The following is an 18,644-nucleotide window of genomic DNA, read 5'->3' on the forward strand; positions in this document are numbered from 1 at the left end:
GAGATTTTAAACTATAAACATAGAAATAAAGCATCTTTTCTCATCCTATTTTTTTCATACCATTAAAATAGAAAAAAAGAAAAAGGAAAAAAGAAATATTGTGTCCTTCACATCCTTTCTCAAGGGTAAGTTTGTCAAAACAAATAATGTTGCATCCAAATCATTAAAAACAAAAACTACATCGTATTATGTAACAACTACCAAGCCCCCCTACCTCTCTCTTAAGACATGAAACGGCACCGTTGAATAATTATGGTTAAAATTTATAGTTAGTTTCAGTTGTGAAAACTGAGAAGAGGTTGTCAAAGCCAAGTCATTGCTGCAACATCAAGTGATGGCTGCTGCTGCTGCTGCTGCTATGGATGCCCAATGGGATTTCAGCTGGTACTTTCTTTATCTTTCTCTTTATTTACCAAATCCCTTTTGTGTTTCACTGCATTCTTGTTCTGTGTCTATAATTTCTTGGAGTTTTTTTTTATGTTTCTTTATCTCAATACATCTAAAGTCATACTTTTCATCAGCAAATATCTTGTGTATGTGTGTGTGTAGTCATGATATTTTTTTACTTTTCCATTTATTGGCTTGAGGATTGATTTGGGTTTTTTTCATATTTGATGTTAATCGTGTAAAGTAATAAAGACTCGATCTTTAGTGTTGTCTTCTATGGATAGTTTTGAATGACATGGTTTGTGAAGTGATTCTTTCTTGTTTGTGGGTTTCTTTTTAAAAATTGATTTATAGTGCAGAAGTTATATCAAAATAGCTAAAAACTTATGATTTATAGCTGTCGGTTTTTGAGTTTTACCATTGGTGCTGAAAGTAGGTCAATATGCTGTTGCTTGAAGTAAAGTAGCAGAGGAAATTAGTCTTGATTCTTTCCTTTTCTTTTTGGCTTGCTGTCCCTATTTGTGATTTTGGTTTTATCAATTTAGCTGTATGAAAGGAACTTGTTTTGAAATTGAAGGAATGTAGAAGAAAAATAAGTTTTTTTCATTTCTAACATGATGGGTCTATAAATTTAAAGTAGGTAGATTCCATCTTTGTAGAAATTAAAGTAGGTAGATTCCTTTTGACTATAATTAATAAGATACTTAAGTTTTACCAACGCAAGGCTAACGTGTTATTAGCTATTATCTTATGACAATGAAGTTGCATTATCATAATTAGCTTATTATGCAAAATTTCAAATTCTGTATTGTGGTTTGTGAAGCTTTTGATACTCAAGAATTAATTAGTTGAACATGTTTAAAGAATGTGAGCAAACAGTACTAGAATACTGAGAATATCAGGCAATGCTTATAATTTCGATGAATGAATTCACATAGAAAAGAATCTATATGCAAGGAAATATGATGAATTCACAGAAACTGTTTTGTTGACATGCTCTATTAAGTGCTTCTGTTCAAGAGGCACCAATTGTAGTGACTGGTTCATTTACTTATGGGAATTTCTTTATAAATCACTGTTTGATGTTGTGGAATAAATTGTCTTCTGCAGTGACTTCGAAGTAGATTTTGGGTCTGAGGAGAATGCTTCTATAGTATATGCAGCATTAGCTGTTGATAAGGAGGTGAAGCAGTTGCATAGTTTCATCTCTGCATTGATTGTTGTTTAGTTAGATCCTTATTTTTCTCTTTTTCCCAATGCAGTTGCAGCCTGATAAAGTGAAAAGGCTGATGTCGGTCTCCAATGGGAAGTTGTCAGTGTAAGTTTGTCTCCATGATGATGGTTAGCTTTTATCAGTGCTTGCTTTCTGTTTATTGTTTAAATCTAATGGATTCTCTAGGATGGCAAGAATGAAATGTTTTCAAAATTTTGTCATGGTGATATACTGATTTTAACCTTTGCTTTGAATCACATGCAAGAGAAAAACTGTCATCCCTTTTCTTATACTTGTTTCCTTGCCAATAAAAAAAAAGAGTTTCTTTGTATACAGCCAATTGATAATCCAGTTTCTTTTCCCCCCCTATCAAGATCGCGCTTTTTGGACTACTTCATTCAGCCCTTGAGGCATAACATTCATGTGTTTCTGCATCACACACGCTTATTATGGCATTTATTTATTATGTATTTTTCTGCCTCTTGGAAACTGTTGATGAAGCAGGAATTTGCTCAGTTTGTTGCTTGGAAGATGCAAATAAAAGAACTGTGCCCTTACAAGTGTGATCATGAACCAATCTGCTATACTCATGCATGCTCTAACCCTACCTCCACTCTAATCCTACATCTTCCATCACTCCAGCTGGTCCATAATGCCTATCGCAAAATACAACAATAGCCTGAATATATATTGTTTTTTAAGCAATTAAATCACACCATTATTCTTTCTTTGAAAACAAAAAAAATCTGTAAATTAGCTATCCTTCTCTTCCTACCTTTAGTTGTTTACCTTTTTTCAAGTCAAGGGTGTGTTTACCTGGTGTCTGTGAAGTATCTATGTACTGCATGCCTTTCCCTTGTATCAATTTGCCAAATACCTTACAGTTTGATTTGCCCTTCTAATGATCTGTTTTTTGATGTAATGATAGGCACTTTGAGGCAGTTGAGGCGAGATTTCTCCGAGCATCATTTTCTGCTTTTGTGGATGTCCTTACGCTCACAACAAAAACAATTGAAGAATTTGGAAAAGGAATGGCATCATGACATGTATTAGTATTCACGAAGTTTTGTAGAATGTTTTGTAATCTTAGTCCATTACAGAATTTTGACAAGCTTTGGTTTGAGGTGTTATTTGATCATGACAGATTATTATGCTATTGTCTCAATATGCACAAGGCATTGTGTTAAAGAAGAATTTAAAGATACTAAATCAAGTGGTTATTAGAGACATAATAACAGGCTCCACACCACCCACCGCAGTCATTTGATGTTTTTTGCAACCATGTTTCAGGCATCGTTGTATAATTCACCCCCAGCATAAGCATTCCAATTCCAGCTTATTCTGTTTTGCTATGCATAAACCGTGATAATTTTTGTCAATGTCGTCCGAAAAGACATGGCCAGGTTCACATGCCAACAAAAAGACAACCAGAGAAAATTGTGAAGATTACAAAGGCATAGAAACCCAAGAAAGTGAAGAGACAGGCAGAGGAAATATAAATAATTCATTGACCAGAATGGATACCAAGCCAAATAAAAAAACTACATGCAACTCATTAGAGATAGCAACACATAATTTTGAAAATAAATAATCAACCTCCTTTTCTTTTCTTCAAGGATAATTAACCTTGGTGAAACTCAACAAAATCCATTACTGTAGGATGATCGTCTAATGGTACACAAAATAATATTACACTTGAAAGGACTTTTACTTGACAATATTATCTACTGCTTGGTGGGGGGAAAAATCAACTCTATCAAGTACAGAATGGGTATTGAAAAATAGAAAAACTGCAGGTTCATGGTCGTTGCTCATTCCTTGTTTCCTTTAGCTTTTTTATCCTCTCATCATTTTTACTCTCAATATTCGTCCAGGTAAGTATATAGCATTTCATCTTTCTTGGATTTGCGCCGGCTAAGTAAGGCTTTGAGGAGACGCTTACTTTTGCTGGGATATTGTTCAATGTCTTTGGTATTTTCCTTTTCAGCCTGGAGACGCATGGATGCTGATTTTCGAGGCTCGGAAGGGTACTGCAGAACAGAACAAAAATTCAATGATTTTGTGTTCAAGGTAGATGATGATAATTATTATTCTAGCTTGAAGTGGCAGTAATGCTTAAATCAACAAATTTTTCCAATGAATATTATGATGGTATACACACCCGTTTTTTGGCAGGAGCAGAGCTTGGAGTGGTAGGCCTACTTGTATTTGGAGTTGTTGACCTACTTGACACAGAACCAGAACGCAAGAGTGGAAATCGGTGTGGTGAAATGCTTCGCTTATCTGATTTGATTTGTGAGTAGGCATCATCAGTTAAAGATCATCAGTTAAAGATCGGCACCAGTATAGAAGCATTGCGAGTTTGAAATTTTCTTCAACAGTAGAATGTAACTAACATGATTTTGAAAACTTCACATGGAAAAAAAAGAAGAGAATGAACTAGGTTTCAAAGTATGACACTATAGAATGCACACAAACCTAAATCTTTTTTGGGCATGGTAGATGTGAAGGAAAACGTTGCAGATCGTTGTGGAGGAGGTCGTGGAGAAGGCGACGGGGAACGTCCCTTTCTGCATGGAATGCAACTTTACATTAGCATATTCTAACTAAACAATCACAATAACTTGAAGATTTAAAAACCATTTCAAACCTCATTGAATTCACCAAAGATGTCGGGGTTTCCCTGGCTGAAGATGTCGGGGTTTCCCGTGCTGATGATGGGGCTTCTCTAATTGTAGCTCGAACAGCTTTGGTAACAGTCAGATGACAGAACATTCAAATTTTGATCCAATGCTACCAATACACAATAAATGATACATAATAAAAGCAAGGCACCCTACCATTCCTAAATTGATGCCAATCATCTTCATCATCTAGGCTGCACCCTTGGTATTTTGATTTAGTGCGGATGGCACCATGCATAGTCTCTCCAACTGAACATGAACCAAAGAGGATATTTACTTTACATCTCCAAATCCAGATAAAGGACAAAAGGTGCAAAAGAAAAGTCTGTGGATGTGTATATATATGCAGAGAATAAAAGAATGAGAAAAAGGATAAGGGTCATTGCCTGGCAAGATGTACCGCTTATGGTACTTTGGAGTGTCAATCACCAGTGACTGTTGTGAGATGCCCTCATGATCAATGTACTCTTGACATGTCCGTAATCTCTACCATACCATGTTGGAGGAAAGAGATAAAAAAGAAGTCAGTAAATTGGAATTGTTGCCATCCTTCAGTGATGACTATAATTAGAAACATATTGGTCTTTTATCTATAGAGCAATCATCATTGCACAATCTGTCATCATACGAGAGGGGAATCATAGGAGCAAGAAAAGGCCCTCTACTACTAGACCTAACATATGTTCCAAGTAATTCAATTACAAATACAGTTTTCCATCTCAAGCTCCGTAGACAAGGTACCTTATCAATTAAAACCTTAGGCAAGCAACCATATACCTAAAATCCAAACATGTGTGTTTGTATTATGAAATTCAAAAAATAGTCCTTAAGTGCATCGAAATCCTAGTGAGACTCCATTTTCGGATTCAATCAGTTTAACATTATTCATCATTCTGCAACCATGAAAGCAATCAAGCTTTATAGATGCCATTTTTTTTTCTGTTCGTATTTTTTGTCATAAAGCAATCTAATCCTAAATCATGTCTAACTAAGCACAAAGTCATACTGTTCTAGACAACAAGCCTAGCCTAGCCTAGCCTTGTTCACCAACATTTTACCAAAAATCAATTTCATGTGTACCTGTTCAATGCAACACACGCGAAACTCTGTTCCAGAAACTTCATCAACTTTCTCATCCAAGAGATCATTAACCTTGTATGTCACAGAACCCAAATGGTCCACTGTATTCACAAGAGCTTTGATGGCATAATCTTTCAATGTTTCCACCACTCTGCATAGACAGGAGATTTTAATTTTTTAAGGGCAAAAGAATAAAAAGAAAAATTGACCTCTGTAGTTGAGAACATCATCCATGGTAAATCAGAGCAGCAGAAACTCACATCTGTTTTTGGTCATCATTTGTGTATGATAATTCAAAATACTCCGCTGCCGAGTATAGCTGACTTCTCAGATTCTTCAAATCCTGATAGACACAACAAGTTAGCAAACTGCAAGACCCCAGTTTATGCGGTCTTATTGTGAGCTACGAATATTCTGCCACCACTCAGACTATATACACTGTAGTAGTAGAATGGTGACCATGTGAATGTACAAAAATCATCCACAAGGCTTGACTACAAATTGAAAATTTCACTGATGAAGCTTGTATATTGGCTGAATGCTAGAACCAATAACGACATGATGCTACTTGGACTTGAAAATAAATGCAACACACTGAGACATACCACCTCTTAATCATGGGGAAAAGTAAAACCTGGGAAATGAAATCTAAGAAGCCTTAAAGATACATTGATTCGCTAGCTTAGAGACTAGCAAATCCAATGTATCCTAAAGTACCTTCAGACTATCAGAGAAGAGCAAGCTCTGCTGCATAGAAACCTCGTCATAGTTTGACGCCTCTCTAGAGAGAGAAGATGCAGTCATTGTACCCATGGAGGAGATGAGTCCTCTTAATTGCCCTGCAGCAATGTCAACAACAGAAACTAAGAAGCGAGCACTCACATAAGTCAGGAGCAGGAAACAAACAGCAAACCCTAAATCATAAGTCTGCTTTCTGTTTAGGACCCAAAATCAGAAACCAATGAAAATAATAAAAATTGTGATCCAATGTGAGAGAAGGATCATACCCAAAAAAAATTTAAAATTCAAATTCCCTGAAGTATCACAGAGAAAAGAGAGAGAGGGAGAGACAGAGAGACAGGAACTCTCTTTCACAACAAGCCACAGCTAAAAAGATACCAAAAGCATCTATATTCCAAACAAGATTTCAACATAATTAAAACCAACAGTACAAGGCAGACAGTACTCGTTGCAGGTTGCACATTTCTGCAACTACACAAACAAAGCACAAAATTAAAAAAAAAAAACATTACAGTAAACACTCAATTCCCTCATAAATACAACTTGCAAGAAAGCTCATTTTGTCTGAATCTTCACCAATACTCTAATTATCAATAATTAAATATAAGCACATGAAAAGTAAGTGACAACCAATCCTTAAGAATAACGAAAGTTGAAAGTTTTTGAATACTTCACAGGAAACCCCATGAATATCAAAGTTTTGAACTTTACAAATCCCTCAACTAATCAAAACAGCAACTTTAACAGTTGCTGGGCCAGTTTTAACCTTGCCCCTAACATTTTCTCATGAAACAAGCAGAAAAAAAAACCGGGTTTTGTGTATGAAATTCAGATGACTAACCTGATTGTGAAATTATCACAAGAAGATGCAAACTTTTGGCTTTTTTGTGAAGCTGAGGGGCTATAAGCCAAAACCCATTTGCCTCAATTCAAATTTTAGGAAGCAGCAGCAAAGTATGAAAGTAAGGGAAGTAGTAGGCTACAGATAAGGACACAAATAAGCGAAAGTAAATTGTCAGAGACCACTATGTGTGTTTGGTAACAGATTTTTGACTAAACAGACAAAAAAGGACAACTTTAGTCGTCTTGAATAGTTGCTAAGGAGCTAAAATGGACATCATAATGGGAAGACAAAGGAGTTGTAGAGAGAGAGGGATGGGAGTCCAAGAAGAAGTCGAAGTAGAGGAGTGGAGGAGACGGGCATTAAGGTTAGCACGTCTGTGTGAGGGGTGGGGCTTCTTAGGTGACTTCAAGGCACAAAATTTTCAGTGCCTTCTCTTTGATCATGGAAAATTTTAAAAAGATAAGAATAAGAACTACAATTTTCACAAGATGAAGAAGACATTGTTTTTTTTATTGCACAATATCATGGATTCCAATTTCACATATAATTCCATAACATCTCACTATTTTCCCATGAGATTTACTAACAAAGTCACTGCAATATGATAACTTGAACACATGCAATAAATCCCCTTGTGCAACGCCAGCAATTCCGGGGCCATATTTTACTTTTTTCTAGGGTTATAAGCCTTGCCACTCCAACCCCATTTAGGCATTTCTCATCATTTGGGTTTAGGTAGGACCCATTACGTTCTTGTCTTTGTTTGTTTGGTCCAAAGGGTCATAACCACACTGCCCTACCATGCCTCCACCTCAAGATTGCATGACCCTACAAGAAGCAAAAGGCCCCTCCTTTTTCCCACTCGTTAAAGAGAAGAACAACATGTAGATGGATGGATTGATGGGTAGATTTTAACCGTTGAATTAACCTATCATCATCCACAATTTATTTGTTTCTGTAACAAGTAAACTCTCTTTCCTGCAAAACCCAGCTTCTGTTTGGAGTTCTTTATCCATGCCCTTAAAAGGCACGCTTGAATGGCACAGTGCTGCTATGCTACGTTCTCAGCAGGACGTAACCCGTGACCATCCTTCTTCCTTCCTAATGGCTTCACCCACGCGCCCCAAGTTCTCGAACGTTAATGGTGATTACATTTTCTAAATTTGAATCTAATGCCACCTTTTCTTTTCAATTAGTTTATTTAAAAATAATAACTTCGAAGATTTATTTTTAAAAAACCAATGAAACCGCATAAAATCAAATAGGTTTTATCTTATATGTGGAGAGCATGAGCTCCACTTTCTTGATAGAAGAGTGGGGATTCTGCTGTCTTGTCCGCACAAACGTGACCTTGATGTCACTCATTGCAGGCTGGCCATGCCCTTTATGAAGCCAGAGCAGCAGCGGATGCTATCATTTCACTTTACGAAGTCTCCAAAACAGTGGAACCAATCATTATTCACACCCCAGATTTCTCTTGCCAACTCCCAGCATCCATCACCCTCTATGGACCTCCACCATTGTAAAGATCAACCCGTAACCAATCACAACCAAGTAAAATGTTGTTCAGTTAGTCGTGGCTAATTTTATCTTATAAAAATTACAAGTTTAAACTTTACAAGCTTTAAAGTTATTGAAAATTTATATAATTATTAAGTTTAAAATTTATAAGAATAATTAAAATATACACAAGTTAATCCAGATAACTACATTAATCTAGAAAAAACAAGTAACTAATGTCATTGTAAGTTAGCCAATAAAAATTCAATCTTATAAACTATTTGAGAACGCGGTGCAAACCGCGTTCCTAAAAAATTTAATTTTTTTGTTAAAATTTAATTTTTTTTCTATGTTTTGAATCATTTTAATGTACTAATCTTAAAAATAACTTTTTAAAAATAAAAAAATATCATTTTGATGTATTTTAACACAAAAAACACTTTCAAAAACAACCGTAATCACACTCATAAGTAGCCTGTTACTCTAAAATCAAACATCTAGGAACCTTCCATGGAAGATTTGGGCTTTCTCAAAAAAAAAATAATAATTTTGAGCTAAAATATTAAACACAAGCTAATTCAGACACTCATGTTAATCTATAAAAAACAAGTAATCAATGTCATTGTAAGTTGGCCAATAAAAATCCAATCTTATAAAATGTTTGAGAACGCGGTGCAAACCGCGTTCCCAAAAAATTTAATTTTTTTGTTAAAATTTAATTTTTTTTTCTATATTTTGAATCATTTTGATGTACTAATTTTAAAAATAACTTTTTAAAAATAAAAAAAATATCATTTTGATGTATTTTAGCACAAAAAACACTTTAAAAAACAACCGTAACCATACTCACAAGTAGGCCGTTACTCTAAAATCAAACATCTAGGAATCTTCCATGGAAGATTTGGGCTTTCTCAAAAAAAAAAAAATAATAATAATTTTGAGCTAAATGTTAAACACAAGCTAACATAAACACCCATGTTAATCTAGAAAAAACAAGTAACCAATGTCATTGTAAGTTGGTCAATAAAAATCTAATTTTATAAACTGTTTGAGAACACGGTGCAAACCACGTTCCCAAAAAAATTAATTTTTTTGTTAAAATTTAATTTTTTTTTGTGTTTTGAATCATTTTAATGTACTGATCTTAAAAATAACTTTTTAAAAATAAAAAAGTATCATTTTGATGTATTTTAGTATAAAAAACACTTTGAAAAACAACCATAATCACACTCACAAGCAAGTAGTTACTTTAAAATCAAACATCTAGGAACCTTCCATGGAAGATTTGGGCTTTCTCAAAAAAAAAATTAATAACAATTTTGAGCTAAAATGTTAAACAAAATTGCAGTTGCACTTGTCCAAATTATCTATGAAATACATATGTTAAGAGCTAAATTTACCTAAATGAGCATGTGCTTACAGATAAAGTCGTAATAGTTTAATCTGACTTGATTCATCGGGGATAACAGATTTGATAAATTAATTAGATTAATTATAATAATTTTTTTTATTTAAAAAAATAAGAAAATATTGTTTATATTTTTAAAAAGCCAAATTAGATTTTGATTAAATTATAAATGGATTTAACCAGTCAACTAGATTAATTTTTTTAACACCTATTTTATGATAAAAATAGGTGAGTTGAGGCTGGGATCGACCCATCATACTAGGTTTAATAATTGTGGATGAATTTGTGGGGTATTAATGGTACTTGTTATATTAAGGTAGTGTTTAACATTATGGTGGTAGTGCTTTTTAAAAATATTTTTGGTTTAAAAATACATAAAATAATATATTTTTAATTTTTAAAAATTTATTTTTGACACCAGTATTTTTTAACGGTCCAAAAACATAAAAAAGTTAATTAAAAATAAAAAAAAATCAATTTTTTTGAAACAAGTAGTCTAGTGACGTGACGGAAACAAACAGTGCCTAATGTATCTCACTAAACTAATGATGTGTAGGGCATTGATCTCAACTTCATGGAAGGCACAATGGATTGTAACACAGGAGATACTAGCACTTCATCTTTTTCAAATAGGTTTCCCATCCATTAGTGGACTTTGGGTATTATTTGATGTGCAGATCACTGCCGTGATTTGTGGCAATTTGGTGGGAACCCAGAAGAGAAAAAAAGTGGAATGATTGTCCCTTCTAGGCAAGCCTCGTGGGGACAAAACACGATGATTTTTCTGCACACAGAGAGACCTGAGACCTGAGACCTGTATGGACAGCGAGGAGGTCGCCTAGGGCAAGCCCGGGTGTGGCGGCTAGAGGGAGTCTTGGGTTCAGCCCTCTACTCAGATCTGACAAAGGTGGCTTGAGAAAGCCCAAGGAGATAGACATCAAAGTAACGGCGGCTTGAGCCATTACTTGCAGTGACGGCTGAAACCATAATTAGCATTTACTAATAATCTCCAAATCCCAGAAGAATTTAAGATAAGATGATAATTATGAAATCTTAAGAGTGAATTTATGGGCCTTCAATCTCGTTAATCTCCATGTAACCTACTTTCATTGATAATTCTTTTTACCATCATGCGGTGAGTTTCTTCTACCCATGCATAACATATCATGCACCATGCATGATTATGTCCGGTGTTCATCTGTTCAGCTCGGCTTGATTGACGGGTTAATCTCCGAATCTTATTGATTTGAAGTCTAACCCGAATCAAATTGAGTTTCGATGAGTTCAACGTGATAGATTTACTTGCAATCTAATCATAATATATGTTATATTGAATTTGATTTTAAAAACAATCAAATCAAAGTAGTTTTTATTTTTTTTAAAAATTTAAAATAATATAGTTTTGAATTAATTATATCAATTGAACTTAACCAATACCAGCTCAATTCAATTTTAAAATTAGTTATAAATTAGGTTATGTCGGGTCAAATTTAATAAATTTAAATTTTTGGATGAAAAATTTATTTACACGTATAAAGATTTTATCTAAAAGTTGGATGTTAAAAATTTTGAAGTGTAATTTTTTTTGAAAATCTTGTGAAAATTGCTAAAACGTTTTGGAAACACTTCTTGTGAAGGAATCAAAGCCCTTTTTGGCTTTACTTCTAAATAATCAAGATACTAATTTAAGAAATTAAACCAAGCTGAAAGAATTTTGTATATAATTAAAATAACTCATTCTTACTATTTGAGCAATGCCTCGTTAATTAAATGAATTGGTGTAGGAATTTGTTTTTTTTTTAAAAAAACGATTTTCGATTATTTGTTAATTAAGATTAAATCACTTTCTTGTAGAATCTAAAACCAAATATATAGAAAATCTCCTATCAACAAAATATATATATATATATATATATATATATATATATATATATATATATATATATATATATAATAACTAATACTTGTTTTGGAACATCAAGCTACATGAAATAAAATTATTATTTTAGGGATAATATTATAAGAAAATTATTTTGGCTTCATAATGTTCATAAATAAAATGTACAAAATGAATGTATTATGGTGTAGAATGTTTATTAAAAATATATATATTTTTAATTAAAAACATATCAAAATAATATTTTTATTTTTATTTTTATTTTTAATAGTACCAGTATATCAAGATCAAAATAATATAAAAAAATCAATTTAATATTTTTTTAAATAAAAAATAATTAAAAAAATACTTTAAAAAATATAACGATAAAAACAACATTCAATTCAAGCGCCGAGCATTACAAAGCTGTAAATGATTCTTGAAAGGTCATTAAATAGAGATACATCATGCAGCCCCCAAGAATGATTATTGGTAATTGTTAATTAATAAATGTGAGCATTAATTAAAAACAGTAGAATGATTTGTAACTCTCATGGACGTGCACATATTTCAATTAATCCATCTCTAATCTCCACCATAATTTATAACCCTCCTTAAACCCTTCTCCCATCAATCCCTCCCCCAACATTTCTTTTCCCTCTTAATTTGTCTTTCTCAATGGATTCAACAAGGCATCAACTCATTGCTCCAAAAATGGAGAATCCACTTGATTTTTATCAGGCCTGGGTTCTTGATGATCAAGATATCTTCAACAAGTAAGATTATCCTTCCCGCCCATTTTTTGTCTTGTAAAAACTGTAACTCACTAATTTTAATGGTTCAATATATAATTTTATGCTTCCTTTGTTGTTCAAATTTTCAAGTTCTTCTCTTACTTCTCATGATCTTTAATTAATCTTGTTAAATTTTGTTCGTATATTCACAGGATCTCGGAACTTCCCCCGTTGGAAAGCCTTTTCGAGCCGCTAAACTTGCCACCCTTTGTGCCCTATGACAAGAACTTTAATGGTTTCAAAAACAATGAAGTTATCAACAATGATAATATATTTTCTGAGAGTAATCTTGATTCCTGGTACCATCAAGAAAATGCTATCGACACGAAGCCGGTGATAAACCCTAGCATCCATACTTCTTATAGTCTAAACCTTGACAACAATGTCATTAAAAGTGAACTGCTGAATGAAGTTTCAATGATGTTGGTCCAAAGTGATTGTGCTAGTTCTTCAAGCATGAAGGAGGAAGAAGAAGTTAGAAAGATGAGTGGGAGGAAGAGGTCTGTTGGATTGGAACTGGAAGAAATTCAAAGGCATTTCAACATGCCAATCACTCAAGCAGCTAGGGAAATGAGAGTGGGCTTAACAGTATTGAAAAAAAGATGCAGAGAGCTTAGGATAATGAGGTGGCCTCATAGGAAGATCAAGAGCTTGACTTCTCTTATCAACAATGTCAAGGTACGTGCATGGCATGTTCTTGCTTTGATTAATTAAAGAAGATTTTATTAATAACTATGTCTCCAGCAGCATATTAGACCGTATATAAGAATCTATGAACAGCGCATGCATAAGTGAAACAAGAATTCTAGGTTAGGGTTTTGGATATGGAAAAAAAATTATAGTAAATTTGAACATAAAGTAATTAGGGGATTTTATACTTAATTTCTTGGTGGGAATTTTGTTTTTCTATCGATTTTCTTATACCAAAGCTCAGTTTCTCATACTTGTTTTGAGGATTCAATATGGTCTTGTGATATATGTGGTGTGGTGTAGGAAATGGGGCTAAGTGAATATGAGGCGATCATGTTGGAGGAGCATAAAAGGCTTATCGAAGAACTGCCAGACTTGGAATTGACAGAGAGAACAAAGAAGCTGAGGCAGGCTTGTTTCAAAGCCAATTACAAGAAGAGAAGGCTTTCGGCAGCTTATTCTTGATTTTCCTTTTGCAAAATGCCATTGTCTTTAGCTTTAATCAGATTTTGTGACCTTGCAAACTAGGATCGTGCATGGGTGTGTTTATGTTGCCCTCTAGAAAAGGAAAATCTCATTGATTATATCGGCACCAGTTAGGGTTTTTTTTTTTTTTTTTTTTTGTAATTATGTTTTACATGAAGGCTTAAAAACCTTTATTTAAATTTAATTATATTGCAATGCTTTTCTAATATTATAGTTATTATTATAGATATTTAACTTGATTTAGTATGATGAGTCAATCTTGCAGACTTAATCGATTGATTCATTTTTTAAGTCGGGTCAAATCTAACAAAAAAATCAATAAGGAGTTGATTTAGTTAGCTTTTCTTCTTAAAAAAAAGAAACTTTTCTTCAAAGCCACAACATTTTAATTTTTTTAAAAAATTGATTAATTCAGATTAATTAGCTTAACTCATAATCCAAACCTCTCCCTCATATAAACTTCTTGTGAAATTTAATAACTATGCTAATTATTGGAGAGAATCATCATGAAATAAGAAATTAATCAATTAAAGTTTAATTTGTTTTTGAATGAATGGATGAACATATAGTTTGTTTGGAAATACGATAATTTATGCTTCTAGATGTGTTTTTAAAGTATGTTTGCTTTTAAAAAAAATCATATTAATTTATTTATTTACAATATATTTTTGATGATTTTAATATATTAATATTATTTTGATGTGTTTTCAAACAATAAATAATTTTAAAAAGCATTATATATTACAATATCAAACAGTAATTTAATGGATAATCATTCTAGATTTAGAGAAAATATAATCTTTGAGATCTTTCATTTGTCACCTAAATTTAGAAAAGCACCCATTTGCAGGTGTTTTTTTCTTCAATGTGCAGGTGTTTTTCAAGATTGAATGTCTCATTATATTCTAATTCTGTGAGGGATGAGTGGACTAGCTTCATAGAAATGGAGCTAGGGATAACATTTGTTTTAATTATAACTCATGATGAGAAAAATCATAAGCATAAGCATAAATGATGCATTTCTGTGGAATTTAATTTGAAGCATCCAAACATTATTGCACATATGTCACATGCATGATCTAACCAAACGTTACATTCTTTATATATATTAATCTTTCAATTCAACGGTCGAGGAAGGAATAATGAAGAAATTAATTATAAGAATTATAGCACCACATGGAATATATATATTTGTAGCACAATTAATTAAATATTCATCGAGAAGAAATTAAATTTTGGTGCCACAGCTACCTCATTCTTTAATTCATGCTTACCTTCGTCTCCGAGAGACCACGTGCTCAAGGTTTTCACATATTTTTGTCTGCATTTACATTAACAATGTACAAAAAAATAATTGTAAGAGAATATAACAAAAATCCTATTCACAATGTATATAAACACACACACTTAGATATTAAATCTAATATAAAGCGACTTGAATAATAAATTGACTGGATTAACTTTTTTTAAAAAGATCAAAATGAGCACAAAATCGTTTTGAAAAGGGTAATTTTTTTAAAGAAAAGTTCATGGCTTTTCACCGGGACTAAAAAATTAAATTAATTAGAAACATATTAACTAAACTTGACTTGGAAACCAACCTTATATAAGATCTAGATCATGAGTCAACCGGTTAACCCATTTGTTATTTTTTTTAATATCAAAACATGATTATTTAAAAAAAATGATTTTTTTTTAAAAAGTTAATGAATTTTAATTGGGTCAACCAAGTTGCAAGATCAAATTCTCCTTAATTTAAAACATATTAATTAAACTTGAATTGTAGGTCAATTCGGTGTAAGGCATAGATTATAGATTATAGGTCAAGTGGGTTAGCTAATTTTTTTTAAAAAAAAATAAAAAGAAAGTAGTTTTGAAAAAAAAAATCAATGGATTTTAACCGGATTGATCGAAGTACAAGTCAATTTCTCTTATTTTTTTGTGAAACCCAGCTCATGTCAAATTTTAAATTGACCTGGTCTCAGATTAAACCGTCGAGTCAGGTTGAATTTAATAATAGTGATAAAAAGCTCAATTGTTTTAGTTATGGAAAATTCTATTGCAAAACAAAAAATCAGAAAAATTAAAGTATTCTATGATTTCTTACAAAAATTATTTCTAATATGATAAACCTCAAGATCATAATGTGCCTTCTGCATATTTCTATGATATTCATAATGTATATGCATGACCATATTCAGCAACATCCATTAAATGTATATATCTAGATGAGTTCAGAATTACGAGTCAGCTTCGAAATTTTAGTTTTGTAACTTACCCACGAATTGTAAGAACACCCTAAGAAGCTCGGTCTCCTTGTAATTCTTGTGATCTTAACTTTTGTTTCACCTCCATGGCTTGGATCAACAGCTTGTTTATTATTCTTATTGAAACCTCCCCACCTGCTAGACCCAAATATAGCCTTGCCTTTGGTCTTCACCTTCGTGCCCAAATTCTCTGAGCTACTGAACGAACTTCCTTTTCCAAGAGACAAGGACCGAGGCACGTAAGGTCCATCCAAGACTGTTGCTGGAGAGGGCATGTTGCTCTCTTGGGCCTTAGTTAACAGCCTTGGTGGCAACTCCAAGCACCTATCAATCTTGGGCTTATCGGATTGTGGCATGCAAGGAGGTCTAGGCTTGCCCGGCGCATCCTCCCAGTTGAAGGGTACTGAAGCTAATGGATGGATTGGTGATGTTAGCATCCTTGCCGGTGACTCATGTAGCCTGCCTGGAAGTGAAAACAAGGAGAGTTTTGGAGTTGGGCTTGGATCATAACCTAGCTCATCAGACCTCATCGGTGCTTGTTTCTTTTTGTAACAAAATAAATGCGGAAGAGTGAATTTCTCTAAAAAATAAGACCGGCCCAGATCATGTTTTTATGGATGGAGAAATGGGTTTTTTTTTTCCGGGTTAGAAAAGGGAAGATACACGGGGGAGCTAGTGGTGTTTGGTGGGTGGCGGTGGCGGTGGATGTGAATGGTGAGAGTCACATGTAACAAAATCTCCTGCTGCTGGCGCTTCTACTACCTCATGAGATAATGGCTTGACTTATTTTTCCTACATTGGTAGAAAATCTAGGGTTTTAATTTAATCATTGTAATTTGAAAAAGTCATCATAGAAACCAATCTAAGCTCTCCCTGTTTGTCTACAAATGGCATGGTGAAATGAAAGTGAAAGAGAGAATGGTATATGTGGACGGTTAGGGTTTGTAGCTAGGCATGCCATATGGGATTTTAACACAAGATAAAACCTTACTTTGAACTCACCAGTCAAGCCGGCTGCTGAACTAGTTGATCTCAAATACCATCAATATTCTATAGCTGGAATTATATAGCTTTCAAGAAATGAACATGATTTTGATTATTAACATTAAAATAATATTTTTATGGACCACGGTCATTATATAATCAATGGACACAAACATGAAAAAGCCCAAATTTCGGGTTATGCCACCTCGAGCCCATCACATTAGTGGGTCGAGCTCGAGCTACCTCCAAGGAACCAACCATCTTAAGTTTATCGACCAACTTGAACCCAAACCATTTTAGTGAGTTAGAGTTATGTCAGTTCAAATCCACCATATTAATAATTTGGTTTTGAAATAATCTTGGGATGTCATCATTTTGAGTCCATGTCTATAAAGCTTGAGGTTAAAGCACAATCTCACTAACCTGAACCTAAACTATATTGATGGGTTCGGTTTATACCAGCTCGAGCCCACCATATTGGTGATTGAGACCCACCACATTATCTCGAGATTAGGCTAAGGTCTTATCAACTAGAATCCAAACTATATTGGTTGATTCGGGTTAGCCAATATGAGTTCACTATATTACTAGTCTGAGCTCGGATTAGCCTTAAAGCCTATCACCTCAAATCTATTGTGGGTCAAGATTGGGTATCTATCCTACCAATTCAACTTCAAATTATCATTGTGAGTTCACTTTAGGCCAACCCGAGCCCACTACATTGATGGTTTAGGCTCCGGTAATGTCATGGAGAACTTGCTCCAGGTCTTAACCCCCAAATGAACTTCAAAATATGTTTATTAGAATGGTTACATATTAACAAGATCTTCGCAATGGTTCTAATGTTGTTTAAATATTTGATCAGAATTGTTGTTGGAAAATATTTGATCATCCAAAACATGAAAGCAAAAGGAATATCACACAAGAGCAGCCCAATCATCTGGCACGGGAAACTTCCCCAAAAGCACCTGAAGAATGCATGACAAAACAAAGAAGAAAAGAGAACTATCCTATCCAACAACAATTGTCTTGGAGTCCACTTTGACAAAGAAGCATCCTCATATTCACAAAGAAGAAAGGTGCTGAATGTTTAAAATTTGTACCCACAGTTTGGTTTCTTAAGCCGAATGTTCATAATGCAGTGACAGAGTAGCTTCCCTATATTCTCAAAAAAGAACAACCAGCAAAATACATGTTAGTTCTTTTCTTATTTTCTTTGTCAACAATCTGCGGTGTTCATTACAGTTTCCCTTGTAGTGGTCCACATTACTTTTGAGGCATGCTCCCTTTTCAGTTCAATTTCATTTTACCGTCAACTGTCAGGTAACAATGAGAAGAAAAGCTTAAGGTCTCACCTGTGGCACCAGGAAAGTCTCATAAGATAGCCTTTGCTAACTTAACTCTACATAGATGAGGGGTAATGGAAGTCGCAACTGAATGTTTCATAGCTTTCTGAAATTTCACATCCCCCAGCTTCTAACTTCTCCAAGATCTTCTCAATAGTTTCTGTCTCCTGCATCAAAACATTTTAAAGTTCTACACAATGCTATAAGAAAAGATTTGGGAGCTTAGAAAATAAACACTCTTCTCCCACCTTCGCTTCTTGTATGCCAGCAACATCTGTCATTTGCTCCATCAGTTTGGCAGAAACATTTCCTATCACACTTGTGTCCTTCCATCTTGTTTCTCA

The 18,644-nt window shown here is 33.7% G+C and overlaps 4 protein-coding genes across 4 annotated transcripts; 2 read left to right on the forward strand and 2 right to left on the reverse strand.

Moving 5' to 3' along the window:
* Positions 1 to 238: 238 nt before the first annotated feature.
* Positions 239 to 2,751, forward strand: LOC133677796 (uncharacterized). The gene is made up of 4 exons (XM_062099920.1): positions 239 to 384; positions 1,498 to 1,570; positions 1,650 to 1,705; positions 2,529 to 2,751. The coding sequence occupies exons 1-4, from the start codon at positions 335 to 337 to the stop codon at positions 2,641 to 2,643; spliced, it is 294 nt and encodes a 97-aa protein (XP_061955904.1). The 5' UTR covers positions 239 to 334; the 3' UTR covers positions 2,644 to 2,751.
* Positions 2,752 to 3,175: 424 nt separating this feature from the next.
* Positions 3,176 to 7,458, reverse strand: LOC133677795 (protein ABIL2). The gene is made up of 10 exons (XM_062099919.1): positions 6,947 to 7,458; positions 6,082 to 6,203; positions 5,625 to 5,707; positions 5,365 to 5,515; positions 4,671 to 4,770; positions 4,441 to 4,533; positions 4,251 to 4,347; positions 4,079 to 4,170; positions 3,762 to 3,883; positions 3,176 to 3,630 (listed from the first exon to the last, which is right to left on the reverse strand). The coding sequence occupies exons 2-10, from the start codon at positions 6,175 to 6,177 to the stop codon at positions 3,460 to 3,462; spliced, it is 1,005 nt and encodes a 334-aa protein (XP_061955903.1). The 5' UTR covers positions 6,178 to 6,203; positions 6,947 to 7,458; the 3' UTR covers positions 3,176 to 3,459.
* A 4,989-nt stretch (positions 7,459 to 12,447) lies between these two features.
* LOC133678549 (protein RKD4-like) lies at positions 12,448 to 13,682 on the forward strand. Its single transcript, XM_062100897.1, has 3 exons — positions 12,448 to 12,509; positions 12,680 to 13,205; positions 13,521 to 13,682. Exons 1-3 carry the CDS (start codon positions 12,448 to 12,450, stop codon positions 13,680 to 13,682), a joined length of 750 nt encoding a protein of 249 aa, XP_061956881.1.
* Positions 13,683 to 14,837: 1,155 nt separating this feature from the next.
* On the reverse strand, positions 14,838 to 16,987 carry LOC133677987 (uncharacterized). Its single transcript, XM_062100129.1, has 2 exons — positions 15,982 to 16,987; positions 14,838 to 15,024 (listed from the first exon to the last, which is right to left on the reverse strand). The coding sequence occupies exons 1-2, from the start codon at positions 16,498 to 16,500 to the stop codon at positions 14,974 to 14,976; spliced, it is 570 nt and encodes a 189-aa protein (XP_061956113.1). The 5' UTR covers positions 16,501 to 16,987; the 3' UTR covers positions 14,838 to 14,973.
* Between the last annotated feature and the right edge of the window lie 1,657 nt (positions 16,988 to 18,644).

The sequence above is a fragment of the Populus nigra genome, chromosome 18, assembly GCF_951802175.1.
Source record: "Populus nigra chromosome 18, ddPopNigr1.1, whole genome shotgun sequence".
NCBI lineage: Eukaryota > Viridiplantae > Streptophyta > Magnoliopsida > Malpighiales > Salicaceae > Populus > Populus nigra.

Bases quoted from the DNA above. Each gene is read 5' to 3' on its own strand.
- LOC133677987 (XM_062100129.1), bottom strand. From the start codon at position 16,500: ATGAGGTCTGATGAGCTAGGTTATGATCCAAGCCCAACTCCAAAACTC. The intron at 15,025-15,981 runs GTAAGTTACAAA...ATGTAAATGCAG, and splicing joins GGTGTTCTTACAATTCGTGG to ACAAAAATATGTGAAAACCT.
- LOC133678549 (XM_062100897.1), top strand. From the start codon at position 12,448: ATGGAGAATCCACTTGATTTTTATCAGGCCTGGGTTCTTGATGATCAA. The intron at 12,510-12,679 runs GTAAGATTATCC...GTATATTCACAG, and splicing joins GATCAAGATATCTTCAACAA to GATCTCGGAACTTCCCCCGT. The intron at 13,206-13,520 runs GTACGTGCATGG...GGTGTGGTGTAG, and splicing joins CTCTTATCAACAATGTCAAG to GAAATGGGGCTAAGTGAATA.
- LOC133677795 (XM_062099919.1), bottom strand. From the start codon at position 6,177: ATGGGTACAATGACTGCATCTTCTCTCTCTAGAGAGGCGTCAAACTAT. The intron at 4,534-4,670 runs GCAATGACCCTT...GTTCATGTTCAG, and splicing joins TAAGCGGTACATCTTGCCAG to TTGGAGAGACTATGCATGGT. The intron at 4,348-4,440 runs GTAGGGTGCCTT...CTGTTACCAAAG, and splicing joins TTGGCATCAATTTAGGAATG to CTGTTCGAGCTACAATTAGA.
- LOC133677796 (XM_062099920.1), top strand. From the start codon at position 335: ATGGCTGCTGCTGCTGCTGCTGCTATGGATGCCCAATGGGATTTCAGC. The intron at 385-1,497 runs GTACTTTCTTTA...TGTCTTCTGCAG, and splicing joins GCCCAATGGGATTTCAGCTG to TGACTTCGAAGTAGATTTTG. The intron at 1,571-1,649 runs GTGAAGCAGTTG...TTCCCAATGCAG, and splicing joins CATTAGCTGTTGATAAGGAG to TTGCAGCCTGATAAAGTGAA.